General features: G+C 40.9%; 1 protein-coding gene across 20 annotated transcripts in view; it reads left to right on the top strand.

Annotated features, from left to right (window-relative positions):
* Positions 1 to 15162, top strand: part of ptprdb (protein tyrosine phosphatase receptor type Db) — a 185919-nt gene that overhangs the window by 113053 nt on the left and 57704 nt on the right. For all 20 annotated transcript variants that reach the window (XM_074687509.1, XM_074687490.1, XM_074687481.1 and 17 more), the window contains 2 exons: positions 7242 to 7387; positions 9219 to 9360. In XM_074687509.1, coding sequence (XP_074543610.1) covers positions 7242 to 7387; positions 9219 to 9360 — 288 coding nt within the window. The remainder of the gene's footprint in view (positions 1 to 7241; positions 7388 to 9218; positions 9361 to 15162) is intronic.

Here is a 15162-nt window from a genome sequence, read left to right as displayed (position 1 = left end):
GTTGTCTCAATTTTAAACACTTTTCACTACAAGATTCTGCTCCATTAGTATTACAGCTATATAGCCAGCAGATGTTTAATTTAGTGTAGCTTTAAGGAATGACACTGTGCAACTGGGTTAAAAAAACAAAGGAAGACACAGCCTGCTCTCACAAGCTTTAAAATTGATAGAATACTCAATGACAGAATTTAAAATGAACATTTTCACTGATCAACCATAAAGCTGTGAATACCCTCCCCCCATCCCCATATCAGGGCAAAAACAGCCCTGACCTGATAAGACGTGGACCCTCCTAGACCTCTGACTGTGGGCTGCAACATCTGGCTCCAAGACCTTAGCAGCAGATCTTTAAAGTCCTGGAGGTTGTGACGGCTGTATGTTCACTTGCTACCTAATATTTCCCTCATTGCTCATCAGTGCATGTTGAAACTGTGCAAAATCTTTGAACAACTTGATCTTTGCTTTTGAGAAAAAAACAGTCGAACAGATTTCTCCTCATAAATCCCAAATTGTTGTTTTAAAGGATTAATCAAATGAAAAACCACCTGAGAGCTTTAGAGGAAGTGTCTCAAAGATATTTGTGCTTTGACGTTGAACAGGTCAGTGAATCTCATTAAATTTCCTGTCAAAAATAGAACTGAGGATCTTTTCCTCTTATGATTTACCACTAAATGGATCCTTTCAGGCTGAAGACATCCAGGTTAACATGAACAAAACAAGAGAACACTGAGTCAGGAATAAAAAATCTAACTTTAGGTGCGATGTAATGTTATTTGAATATACTTATGTTCAATGCAAATGCCAGTCATTGTGGGAGTATGTGGTATATTTTGCAGAATATTTTGTAATTAGTTAAATTTCAGCTTTAATGATAGCGTGCCAGCTCTTACTCACCCAGAAACCAACATAAAGTAGAAATAAAAAAAAGCCTCATTTAGATGCTCGACGACCTCTTTCCACCAACTCCACAGCAAATAAATCTTCATAGAGGGTGACAGAAATGGGTCACATCATAAACTCCCAGAATTCATAAACACACAAAATTAAAATGCCAATCAAATGTAAGTTATTAAGCTGACTGCTGGTTAAATCAGAATTGTTTTCTTAATATTCAGGGTGGAGGGCAAAAATCACACCTCAAATCAGTGGTCTCAGATTGAACTTGTGGCATGATGACCCTCCAAACTTTTCCAATAAGCTCTCCATTTTTCTAATAACGTGAAGCAGATAAAGCAGAGAAAAATGAACTCTTTATTGACCAGAAGCTGAAAACAGCTTTCTCTGCTTCTCAGCTTGCTGCATCTCTAACCTACAAAAAATGAGGCTACCATCAACATAGTTGTGCACCCAACCAGGAGTAACAAGACCTGACTGGTGTTAGCTTAGCATTAGCTTAGCTGGTGCAACTGTCTGTGAAGAGGCCCGGATAGCACCAGCTTAGCTCTAACTTAGTTAGGCGGTGGTCTGTGAGTAATACACAGTGACGAGCTCTGAGAAAAACCCTCTGTTCATCTTTATGGGACACTCACACTCACACATGTGCAGTTGTGTACTTTCTGGCAAGCCAATGTGTTTTTAATGACCTGTGCATAAAAGAACACAATTATTTATTTATTCTTTCCTTTTTGTTACTAATTAATTAACTTGAGACTAGCCAGACCCCAGGCAGCTATGGAGGTATGCTTATTAAAATCATTATTTGCTGTTAAAGTATTTTTTCATGCTGCTTCATATGTTTAATACCATTTGTACAATACTACAGTAGGAGTCTCCAGACCTCTTTAAATAGGTGTTCACTTTATTTTAAATGAAAACAGGTTACATTTAATGAAAGTTTTATCAAAGTTCCCAAAATAAGTTTGTATGGTTACATTTTCCATCCCAAAAGGCACATATGACCAAGTTCTCTGCTGTTGGATTGCAGCTGTCTCTTTTTGTTTATGGCCCACAATCTAATTTCATTTGCAGGACGAAAGCGAGCAGCTGATAATTTGCTCTTTATATGTCGGTTTGATGTTAATTTGCTTTAAGTTATGGTTCTGGCTGGCTGCCCGCCCACTCTCCAGGCTGACTACCACAGCCCTGGCTCAGGATTCGATATTGGCCTCATTCCTCATTGTGTCTTACAAGCCCAGCCTCAGCTCTCATGCAGGGAACGATCCGCTAACCACCCACAACCTCTGCGAACAACACTATGCAGCTGGATCTTGCCCTGGCAAGGACTGTAAATTACTCATTACATGCCTAACTATCGACATAAGCGCACTCACTCACACATACACACACACACACACACACACAAACACACATACACACATACTCTCCCACTGGAAAAAGTGAGGCGCAGGCACAGATGCTTGGCGAGTCGTACCAACATCCAGGGCGGCCTTTTCAGATGTGATCAAAACTTCCAAAACACAGACACGGATACTTTAAAAAGCTATCCATGCTCATGTGCACATGTCCACATGTATTGTGAAACAGCCAATACTATCCACGCACATGTCTGAGGGGAATACATCAGATATCTATCTGATCAGGATGTTCAGTAACACGTTATCCTCCTTTGAGAGATTAGTCATTACTCAATGTGAGCAAAAATAGCCAAGCAAGTAGCAAAGAGACACACACTCACACACACACAGGATGAGCATCCATTAATGACTTGTTTTCCCCATCAGCCAGAAATACACTTACTTCTGTTAAAGTCTTATCCCTGATTTCGCTGGAAATTTTTCCTTCTCCTGGCTTCACTTTTCCCATTTGTAACTTTGACACCAGCACCATCAGACAGAGAGGCTTCAATTTTTACCCAGCTGAGTCTTTTATTTTTTCTGCTGATTTTCTTTGTTTGTAAAGACCTGTCTGCTCTCTACTTTTTCTCACCAGATCAGCTTAGTGATTGAGGGCACACAAGATTAAGCCCGAGGCCACAAAACTGCAATACTTTTCCTGGCGTCTTTCAGAGATCTGTGGGAGTTTAGTTTTATCTTAGGAATCCTTGCAATAAAACTCACATTTCACTTATTGTGTCTTGCTCAAAACATAAATGTCAGCGTCGTAAAAAAAATATGGGAGCTCTTTATTTATCACACTTTTCTAGTTCTGCTTTTACAACCTGAGAAGCAAAGTGTCTTGTGGTGTTATTTCCATCTGCTTTTACCTCCCAAATATGTACTTTCCACTCTGAAATTTATACATTTTCCTAATCTTAACTCACTATATCTGTAAATCACACTCCCTTGAGGTTTGTGCTAGCATCTGTTCTTACAAACTCGATCTCTCTTGCCGTGTCCCTCTAGGTTAACGCAGCATCTGGCAGCTACATCCCTGTAGTGTCCTACAAAGTGTCATTAGCTTCGTTTAGTCCTGCTATTTGTCTTTCCTGCTTCTCCAGTGAATTGGCAACACACTAGCATGATTTGAAGGTTCATTTAAGGGAAGGTTTTGTAAAAATACTCTTGTTTTCTAATTCTGAGCAATGATCCTGCCCCAAGATGCAGAAGCGAGAATCAGTAAGCTGGTGGCACTTCTGCCCCAGGTCGTGCTTTCAAAATGCATGCAGGAAAACATCTTTGATTCTAAGTCCAAAAGAAAAGGAAAAAAATACTTTTAACCTGGAATCAAACATTTTTCACATCTTCACTCGTGACTCGAAAGTGGTCCAGAGAGGGGTGGACTTTGTAATCCCTGCCATCTGTTGTGTAGATCACATCCAACTGTACACCGACCTTTATGTAGGCCACCCTGCAACCATCCCCACACACACACACATGCACACATACACAGACCAAGAGAGAAAAAGATTGGCACCGTCTAAGTCCATCTAAATCTTCCACTGCTGACCCACTCACCAGTTCTCCCCTTTACTTCCATCTTAGGTCATATTGGAGGAAAAGAGAAAGGCTGGGAGGAGGCGACACGCACGAAACACCAAAGCCTGGGACTGCTGCTAAGTGCCGTCCTAGATCTTGTGTGAATGTGCTATTTATTTCTTAAAGTAATAAAACTGCACATTAAATCTCCAGCCACATAAAAGTACTACAAATATTGAAATGCCCTTTTGAGCTCGAGCCCTCCTCCCCTTCCTTGGCCTAAATGTCAATGCTTAATCCTACCAAAAAACCCATAATGATCTTGGCAGCTCACAGAAGAGATAGGACATTTATAGAGAGAACAGGAGAGGAGTAAGGCTGGTAAAAGAAGCAGAACAGGGGGTGAATTTGGAGGGGGAAAATGATGGAGAGACAGGAAAAAGTGGCTGCGGATGAGAGGAGATAAAGACATGAGAGGAGGAATAGGGGAGACTAGGAACAGTACAAGTGAGTTGGGAAAAGAGTGGAGCATACGGTTGCATCTCCCCCCTCCTCATTAAGTCAGTCAATGTGACAGGAAGACTTATGTAACACCCAAGAGATGGAGGGAGGAGATGGAGAAAGAGTAACAAGGAGGAGGATGAAAGGGAGAGCAAGGAGAGCAGCTGTGAAGGGAGGCAGGAGGGAGGTGATTGAGAGGCAAAGAAAGAGGAGCGGTTAAAGAGATAAAGGGGCAAAAAATATGAGAAAGAGAGAGGCTAGACAATTAAACAGAAGGTACATGAAGAGAGGAACAGGCAGCGGAGAGATAGAGAGAAGAGGGGATAGATAAAAAAGCAATTGAAAGATCTACCATGCCTTTTAGTATGGCTCTGCTGGCTTTACACTTTTCATTTGTTTTGTGGGGGAGAGATTAGCAAGAGGATTAAGAGAGCGATTCTCCCGCTCCTCATTCTTTCTGTTTTCATCTCTCCCTCTTTTTTCCCTCTCACTCAACCTCTCTTTTTTTTGTTTTTGATGGGCACACACATATATTTGCTCTCTGGCTCATGCATCACGCACACTCATTCAGTTTGTTGGTTCAAATAAAACGATGTACTGCACACATTATGGCTGCGACCAACTGTTATTATCATTATTTGATAGGATTATTTTAATCTACAGGCTGTTTTTGATTAATCAATACTATAACATGCGTGAAAATGGCTCTCTGGACGGCGTTAGAGAGCTCTGTGCGTCAGGACATCCAGACACAGGGACAGTTTCTTCCCCCAGTCTGTCACACTGATGAACAGTTAACTCTACCATAAACAATCATTATATACCACATGTACAGCTACAGCCTGTCTGTTTCTATTTGCACAGTTTCTTTTTTTTTGCAAATTAAACAGTTCTTGACATACTTTTCAGTGCAACATTGTAATATTTTAATTTTTAACTTTATTTTAACTTATGTGTATGTAATTTTTATTCTTCTCTGTACAAAGCTTTTTATTATTATTATTATTATTATTATTATTATTATTATTTTATCATCTTTATTTTTTACTACTCAAGCTCTATTTTTTTCTATTTTTGGAATATTCAGTGTGTATTTATAATAAATGTACAGAGAGAGCAGGTTAATCTGTAGACTGTATAAAACATGGGCATAGTCTCACATCGGCTATTGTGGCCATATTGGTAGTGGCAAGGGCTTTGCGTACAGTCATAGGGCGCCTGTCGATCATGTGACCTGAGCTGTGCCTCTGATTGGGCGAGCTCCCAATCTTAATATCCTCTGAAAATAAAAATTAAATTAAATTAGAATTAACCTGTGAGATGTTTTGTGAACCAGGCTGTAAATAGGTTAATTTCTGCTTTGAAAACAGCTTTTTTTGGCTTGGTGTGTCTTCCAATACTTCTGGAGCCAACCTCAAGCAGGCAATCGAGAAACAGCAGATTTTAGCATTGTCTTATATTCGTAGACCGGAGGTAGCTGCTTGGGTTAACCGGAGTCAAATTCCTTGTAATTATGAGATACTTGCAAATAAATGTGATTCTGATTCTGAAATAAGCCTGAAACCAAGGCCCATGTATTTATTTTTTTAAGTTAATCCACGATCCAAAACTTCCATAAAATGCATACAACAAAAAAACAATTTTCATAAAAAAATATATATATTAATCCCTTCTCAACCAAATTGTTGGTAGTTATCAGCAGATCAGGAGCACTATCCACCCTGTATATGTAAGAATGAAAGTAAGCATACACAGCACAGCACACACGTTTCCTCTCACTGTCTTTCTTGCACACACACACACGCGAACACACTCAGTTGTATTCAGTGACTGAGGTAGATTTGGCCGTGAGCCACTGAGGTACAGAGGTGATTGGGCAGCTTGAGGCTCTCTGACCATGTTTGCCAGTACATCTGGCTCATTCTGTCTTCCTCTCAGTCTCTTCATTTTCCCCTCTTTCTCTCTTCCTCTTCCTCCCGTATCCACCTCCTGCGCATCTTCCTCTCTCCCTCCGCTTCGGCTGTTCATGCTTTCTCTTTCTTCCCCATTCTGCTCCCCATCTGTCTCACCCTCTCCCTCCCTTTATCTCGTACTCTCTTCTGTTCAGCTCCCTCCACTCTTTCAACACACACTCTCTCTGTTTCTCTCCTTCTCTAAAAAGCTTAGCATTTCTCCCTCCCTCCCTCCCTCCTTTTAAACAGCAAAAAGCAATTTCTCTCCCTTTGTCAGGGCGGTTGGCGGTAAGCCCTTAAGTAGGGATTTTCTGGTTTGGCTGGAATGCCATTAGGCGAGCTGGCGGTGACGTGCCGTGACTGACGTGCCGAATCTTTTTGATGTCGTGATGTCACAATCCAGCGGAGGCTGTGGTTATGATATTGTTGGCGTCCCTGGAATGAGGGGCTTTAGTGGTCATGTCAGGAGTAAGTCTTCATAAATCCTTTATGGCAGAAATATTAAGCTTCTTTGGTGGTACAGGGACAGAGGGAAAAACATGGTGAAACGTGAACACACGTACTGAAAAAAGACCCAGTTATAAGCCACTCACATGTGGGACTGCGCCACAAGATGCATGTGTGCTCAAGAGCAGTCTGACAATGAAGTGACAATACATAAAACTAGCTACAGTGTGCACAATGAGCTGATCCTTTTAATTTTGAACCCTGACCAAACCATCCAAGTGACATCATCACTTCTTTTAAATCCAACTGGGCACGCTCAGACACATCTGGCGTTCACTTTTACACATTTTACAACTGAGGTCAACCCAACAGCCCATTTAATATTACACATGTAATGTGTTGAGTAATACTAACCGTGACAGAAATATTCCCATTCACACACATTAGAACACACACACACACACATAGGCTGTTAAAGTAAGAGTTTAAAAGTGTATCAACTCTTGTCTGCATCTTTCCCATACAGCACCCCCCAGATTCACGCGAACCCCAGAAGACCAAACAGGAGTGCAGGGGGGAGTGGCGTCCTTTGTGTGCCAGGCTGCAGGTGAACCACAACCCAAGATAGTGTGGAACAAGAAAGGCAAGAAAGTTAGCAACCAGAGATTTGAGGTAAGTCACAGAGAAACTTGAGGTGTAACTTTCTGTTTTGTCACAACTGACTTCCTGTGCTGTAAATTGAAATGGGGACGAGTTAGCGTCCCACAGAGCAATAACAGAGGTTCACAGTGTGTCTGTTGGGATTTCTTTGTTTTCCTACCTTTATGTTCTTTATTTACCTCCGCCACAGTGTATGTTTTTAACACCTCAAACTGTTGCAACTCACTTTATGATAACACACAAATGTAAAAGCAAGTCAGCCTGATACAAAAAGTAGTTTTAGTTGAAGGTCTAGCATCTGCCTAAGGCTGTGTGAACCTCCTCGATTGTTCATGCTGACTCACTCCAAACAGAGCTGTAATTAGTATTATTAGTGACACCTGACTCCCTGATTGATGACAAATCAGAGCGCCAGCTGTGTAAGGTGCTTTGTTGCTCTGTATTTATTGCAATCAAAATCGACCTTTAGAAAAACCTCTCTCTCCTAACACCTTTTACATTATCAGAACCAGTTTTTGAAACAGATTTGATTAGTTTTTCTGCTTTTCTTTATTGGTTCTCCAAATATCATACATCTGTGTGAAAAGCTCAGGCACTGTCAAAGGCTTCATATATGATGATGCCTTTGGCCGTCGTATATGAGATTCTTATACGATCACCCTTATTAGTTTCCCGTAGGCTCTAACCTTTGATTCATTCCTCCACCTCGGCGCTGGCTCTTCGATGGAGATGTTGAACTAGTCCCTCTCCTTCACACTCCATGTCACCTTGAGCTCCTGGTCCTTTTCCACTTTAATAAGTCGAGTTTCCTCCCAGGTTTAAGTTCATCTTGCTGTCTATGTGTTTGTGATTAAATCACTTGGGGAGATATTTTATTTTTAATCCACCCTATATAAGCTCAGACATTCGGGAGTTGTTGTGGGATTTCTTTTTATTGGATTCCAGTCAGCAGAAACTTTCTCAGAATTCATAATCCAGATCTGTTACCTTCATGTATTAAACTGAGAGAAGAGCCCCCTCAACTGTAAAGACCTGTTTTTCTGGAATATCTCTGTTAAATTTTCTAAGTATGGAAAAAACTTAGCAAAAAACAGGATAACTTGTATTTTTACAATCTCCTTTGTCTACAATTCTTTATTCAGTGAAGAGTGACAACAAACTGCTTCTCTGGTGTAACCTGAAATTGATTTTCATGTGTGTCATGATTGATCCTCGGCTGTGGATCCAGGCATGCCTTGTGGCAAAGGATTAAACAGGATTTGTGTGTTTATACTTCCCTGCCTCCATCACCTTAGCTTCCCTCAGAAAATACAAGAAATAGAGCCCATCCAAAAAGAGTTTTTTTTATGGTTGAGTCCTGAGCTGAATATTCAAACAAACGTTTGTACTGATACTTTATTGGCTGAGAGTAATTTTTAAAGTTTGATGAATCTGATGAGGTTTTCTAAACTTTGTGCACTGTGTGACCTACAAAATAGGCCTCAATATAAGTATTGTTTACCTATAGTTATCATTAAACTGTAGCTCTGGTTTAGCTCTCCACCAGATAATGGGGTAACAATCTTGCCCCGACAAGTTTACAAATTCATGAATTAGTCTTGCACAATTTAGAAATAAAAGAACTTCTAAGGCTAAAAAGGGTAGATAAAAATTGTTCAAGTGATTCAAAACAGTTTTACGCTTTGGACCATAAAACCCAAACAAAAGGCTGAAAGACAAGATAAAGCTCTTCAAAAAGCAGACAGATGGGGAATGGTTGGCTTCTTTATTCACAATAAAACCTTCCAATTCACATTTTTTGTGCTGTGATATTGATTATACCTTCTTTAATGTCTTTGCACAGGTCATAGAGTTTGACGATGGGTCCGGCTCGGTCCTGAGGATCCAGCCGCTTAGGACCCCCAGAGATGAGGCTATATACGAATGTCACGCCTCCAACTCTGCAGGAGAGATCACTGCCTCCACCAGACTAAGTGTGCTACGAGGTCAGTATCTGGAAAAAAAAGCAAGCTGTGTTTCCAAACTGCTACCCAATGCAACTGTGAAGAGAATAAAAATCATAACATTTTGACACAAGTCACAATCAGAGAAGAAAAAGCCTTCGTTTAACCTTTGCAGGAACATTTGAGATCTGAAGAATACATCCACTGAAGTAGATATCACTCACCAGCCACTTTGTTAGATACACCTTGCTGGTACCAGGTTGGACCCCCTTTTGACTTGAGAACTGCCTTAATCCTTCATGGCATAGATTCAACAAGGTACTAGAAACATTCCTTAGAGAGTTTAGTGCATATTGGCGTGATAGCATCACACAGTTGCTGCAGATTTGTTTGCTGAACATCCATGATGAGAATCTCCCGTTCCACCACATCCCAAAGGTGCTCTATTGGATTGAGATCTGGGGACTGTGGAGGACATTTGAGTACAGTTAACCCATTGTCATGTTAGAGAAACCAGTCTGAGATGATTCCAGCTTTATGACATGGAGCGTTATCCTGCTGGAAGTAGCCATCAGAGAATGGGTACATGGGGTCATAAAGGGATGGACATGGCCAGCAACAATACTTAGGTAGGCTGTGGACTTTAAACCATGCTCAGTTGGTACTAAGGGGCCCAAAGTGTGCTAAGAAAATATCCCCCACACCATCACACCACCAGCACTACCCTGAATCATTGATACAAGGCAGGATGGATCCATGCTGTCATGTTGTTGGCACCAAATTCTGACCCTACCATTCAAATGTTGCAGCAGAAATCCAGACTCATCAGACCAGGCAACGTTTTTCCAATCTTCTATTGTCCAATTTTGGTGAGCCTGTGTGAATTGTAGCCCCAGTTTCCTGTTCCTAGCTGACAGGAGGGTCACCCGGTGTGGTCTTCTGCTGCTGTAGCCCATCTACCTCAAGGTTGGACGTGTTGAGCGTTCAGAGATGCTCTTCTGCAGACCTCGGTTGTAACATGTTAAATTTGAGTTACTGTTGCCTTTCTATCAGCTCGAACCAGTCTGTCCATTCTCCTTTGACCTCTGGCATTAACAAGGCATTTTGCCCCACAGAACTGCTGCTCCCTGGATATTTTCTCTTTTTAGGACCATTCTCTGTAAACCCTGGAGATGGTTGTGGGTTAAAATCCCAGTAGATCAGCAGTTTCTGAAATACTCAGACCAGCCCGTCTGGCACCAACAACAAAGTCACTCGATGATGCTCGGTTTGAACTGCAGCAGATCATCTTGACCATGTGTATGTGCTGCCATGTGATTAGCTGATTAGAAATTTGTGTTAATGAGTAGTTGGGCAGGTATACCTAATAAAGTGGCCGGTGAGTGTCTGTACGTACATGTGAGTAGGAGCCTGGATTGTCTGTGTTGGATGGTTTTGTTAGTGTTAGCTGGAGTCCATTAATGCAGATAGTGATGTTAGTGTTAGTGGAGTCCATTAGGAGAACATTATGTACCGGTAGTTTGAAGCTCAGGAGTGTCTTAGTGAGTGAAACTGCTCAAGTGTGGATAATCACATCGCCTGCCTTTACATGCTCGTGGGGAAAGGATGAGCAGCCTTTTGTACCACATCTCTCTTTGTCTCTCCATCTCATTCTCCCTCTATTTACCGCTCGTCTCTGTGAGATAATAATAGAGTCTATAGTTCTTCCTCTGCACTCCCGTCTCGTCTCTTTCTGTCTGGTCTGGGCTTTTTTTTCAAAGTTCATTCTTTCTTACTTTCTTCCCTTTCCCATCTTTTTGCACCCCCCCACCCCCACCTCCATATGCTCTTCGGTCCAACACACAGCAACCTCTAAATTATTCACATCAGACCACTCTTTGCATCTTCTGTGCTGTTCCGCTCCATCCATCCAGAATTTTTCCCTGTCTCACGTGGTTGTCTTTGTCTGCGTGTGTGTGTCTGTTAGTGTGCATGCTCAGTTGCGCGTGAACTTGTGTATGTGCTCCTGCTTATGAGCCTCTGTATCTATTTTTGATTTGTTCTGCCTCCCTTGATGGAAGCTATCTGCTTGTGTCTAATCTTTTATCTTTATCGAGAGCATAGCCACTCATGCACGCACACATGCCAACACACATACAGGCACACTTCTACACACAAATATATCCTCAATCTAAGACGGTCTTTATGTAGTGATTAGCCTCTTTCCACTCCTCCGCGGAGCCATTGTGTTATGGATGAATAAGAGACCACCTGGGAGCTGCTAATAGCCCCTGATAGACTGACAGTCCAAATGTCAGATACAAAATACACACACCCTCACGCATGTGTACACACACATAGCTTCATACACGCACGCACGCACACACACAAAGGGATGTCAGTCATGTGTCTCCCCTGGCTCTGTGCAGACATAGCTCCAGTGACTTACTGACTGACCGACTGTCTGACAGGAGGGATCCGGTGTTAAGGTCAGCCGGCTTAATTACTGAGGATTAGTAGCAGGCTAATTGAAATCTTGGATTACAGTAAATGGCTGTGATTGTGAAAGGCTGAAATAATAATGAAGTTGAGAGAGAGTAAATTAAGTCTGGTGCTACTGTGAAAGTTGCACAGTTGGCTGCATATTATCAAGAAAAAGAATCTTAGATTTATGAAGATCTCAAAACACTTTGAAGCTTTAATTGTGGTCAGAGATTATCTTTTATGTAACTTTAAAGATAAATTCTTGGTGGATGTTATAGTGGGCTCCAAAGTGGAGATGGGACCAAAACACAAAATTGTGAGTGGAGGGGCTGCACTATTTCTTTGAAAATCAAAAAGCATTTTCAATTTGACATTTCATCTAGTATTGTAAAATGTGGATAAAAAAGGGGTTAATTTTTTTACAATGATAGAAAAAGGATTTGATTTTTCTGTTTTCCACATTTTTCTGTTGCCACATGATCCCCAAGGTGATTACACCGAGATAACTAATGTATCAGTGGCGGGAGATTCATTTAAAAAGACCCCTATATATTCACGTAGATCAAGGCTGTCCAATTTGGGGCCCGCAAGCGATTTTCTCGGCCCACTTCCCATATTTGAATTTTTATTACATATATATTTTAAATTAAAGTATATGAATGTAGATATATTAGTCATTTGTAGGGAAAAAAATAAAGCAGGTGTCCAGTTTCATTACTATTCCTCATTTTAAAAGGATTGAACATGCACTATTTATGTTTATAGGAGCATGGTGTGTCCTATGTTGTTTAGGTTATATTGCGCTTAATGTCTTTAAAGACATAGGCCTAATATTTGTGCCATTTGTATGTTCAATAGTTTCATACTGTGTAATACAAGGAAAAAAGTGTTTTTGTTTCAAAATTACTGGTATGAGAATTTATTTTTAATATCATGCACTGCAACATGATTGTTTAGTTCTGTCCCACGGCCCTCTACCCAGATTTGTTTCTGGCCCTTCACTGAAAAGAATTTGGGCACCCCTGATATAGATTGTCAAACTCTCAACCAATCTGCCAACTTTTATTTTAGTTTTATTCATTTTTATCAGGTTTTGGATTTGCTAATTCATGTACTCTCATAGTAGAGGGGTCACTGGTCTTTAGTACCCTGATTTTTACCCCCGCCAAGGAGGTTATGTTTTTGAGAGAGTTTGTCTGTTTTTTTGGTTGTCTGTGAACAACATAACTCAAAAAGTAACGGATCTTGATGAAATTTTCAGGAAATGTTCAAAATGAGATAAGACAGGTGTGTTTAAATTTTAGAGGGGATCTAGAACACCGTCTGGATACAGGATTTTTTTAAAGGATTCATTATCATTGTGAGATAGAGCCATTTTCACCATATGTGTATATAACTCCACCATAAATGGTTAGACTGCTTTGCAAAACAATACAAGACAAGGTCACCATAATTTGTGACAGATGTTGAAGTATGATCTAGATCCTGGTAACATTCTGGATTCTAAGATCCGGAATATGAAATATGTACTGGGTCATCATAATTTTCATAAAATATTGTAAAAACCTGCAACTAACACCAAATTGTAGCAGACAGTCTGCTAAAATGGAGTATAACATTAAAGTAGGACTAAAGTGTTGTGTGAGAATCACAATATGCTTGGCGGAGGTCTGTGCTCTCTGAGTGCTTTTCTAGTTTTGGATTGTGGCTGAAAAAGTTTAGAATTCTAGAAGAACTGAGCAAATATCAACCACAGTCATGGTGTTTCTCTATGGTGCAGTGGTTCAAAGACCATAAGGCAGTACTCCTCATAAAGAAAAAAATGAATGGCTTGAGGAAAAATAACCTTTCACCATGGACAAAAATAACAGTGTTGTGCTGTGATAGATTTTAGAGTTAGTCAAAGCTGTATATTCCTACCTGTCATCACTCACTGAAGCAGAAACAAAACCAGCTGTTGCCTCACGAACCAGACAAGAGCCAAATCAACACTTTCTTGACACGGATTCAACCGATAACATTGCATGTAAAGTATAGCCATTTCATTGCACTGCAATATATTTTAAAGGTGTTAATTTTATTGCATCTGTGACTTATGATGTGTATCCCCTGAGTCAGTGGTGAATGACACAAACAGGTCTGTACAGATATTACTCTTGGGCTTCTGATTCAGCAGCCAGCTTCATGCTTTAGTTCCCCTGGATTGTAAGACCAGACTTGATTTGCAGTCTTTCCAGATTCACAGATGACAAACCCAGCAAGCAGTGTGTGTGTGTGTGTGTGTGTGTGTGTGTGTGTGTGTGTGTGTGTGTGTGTGTGTGTGTGTGTGTGTGTGTGTGTGTGTGTGTGTGTGTGTGTGTATGTGTGTATGTGTGTGAGACTGTGAGCAAGTGTGTGCGTGTATGTGAATTTCTTTTTGGGTCTTATATAGAGAATTCAGTGTTCACACAGTCATTTCCCATGATTGTGGGAGCGGGCTTTTCTATGAGCTGTGAAATTATCTGGATCTCTCACAGTGGAAACAACGCTGAGGAGAGAGCACATCCAAATGGCACCGTGGGATGTGTGGAAGGCTTCGTCAACACGCCGAGTGTAGGGTTACACATCTGCTCTGACCTCAGGGGCTACTTAACTGCTTCAGCAGCACTCACACACAAAAACAAACAGGCACATACACACACTCTGGCATCTTTGTCCCAACACTTAGGTGTTGCTTACACTTGTCCTTTTGTTGGATGATGGGGAGCTGGTTAAATGCATGTGTGTGTTCACTGATTCCTCAAACCAGAGACATTTCGATACCTGATTTTATTTCCCAGTACCAATCTGCATTAGCACTGGGCTGTAGCTGTTTTAAACGATGATTCAACACAAGACTGGTAATTTTCTAAGGATGACTGCATGGGGGTGGCTTGGCGCCCACTGAAATCTGAACTGCCGCCCCAAGAATCACCCCAAAATCCAAAGCTATAATTGGCAATTTGCTGTGTTGCAGGCACACATTGGTAAGGCTTATTCAACCTAACTTTTGATGACCTAACTTGAGGCAGTTAGGAGGAGTTGGGGCAGGCCTTTAGCTTCCTCACTTACAGCTACAGTGTGTACCTGCCTGTCAAGTCAGCCCTAATAACTCAAAACTCGTAACTTAATCTCTTCAATACTTACGGTAGAAACCAGAAGTTTACATACACTATATAAAAAAGTTCCTAACCTTATTTTTCTCACCTTAAATCAGATGAAATTTTTGCTGTTTTTGGACAAATTAGGAGTACCAAAGTTATTTCTATTTGCTGAATGCCAGAATAATGAGAGAGATAATTTTTTTAGACAATTTTTATCACTTCCTCGAGAGTCAGAAGCTTACATAATTTCATTAGTATT

Source organism: Halichoeres trimaculatus, unplaced genomic scaffold (assembly GCF_033239565.1).
Source record: "Halichoeres trimaculatus isolate MK-OKI-2021-1 unplaced genomic scaffold, fHalTri1.1 fHalTri1_scaffold_2, whole genome shotgun sequence".
Lineage (NCBI taxonomy): Eukaryota > Metazoa > Chordata > Actinopteri > Labriformes > Labridae > Halichoeres > Halichoeres trimaculatus.
The sequence above is the reverse complement of the archived record's forward strand: the minus strand, read 5'-3'. Positions and strand labels throughout refer to the sequence as shown.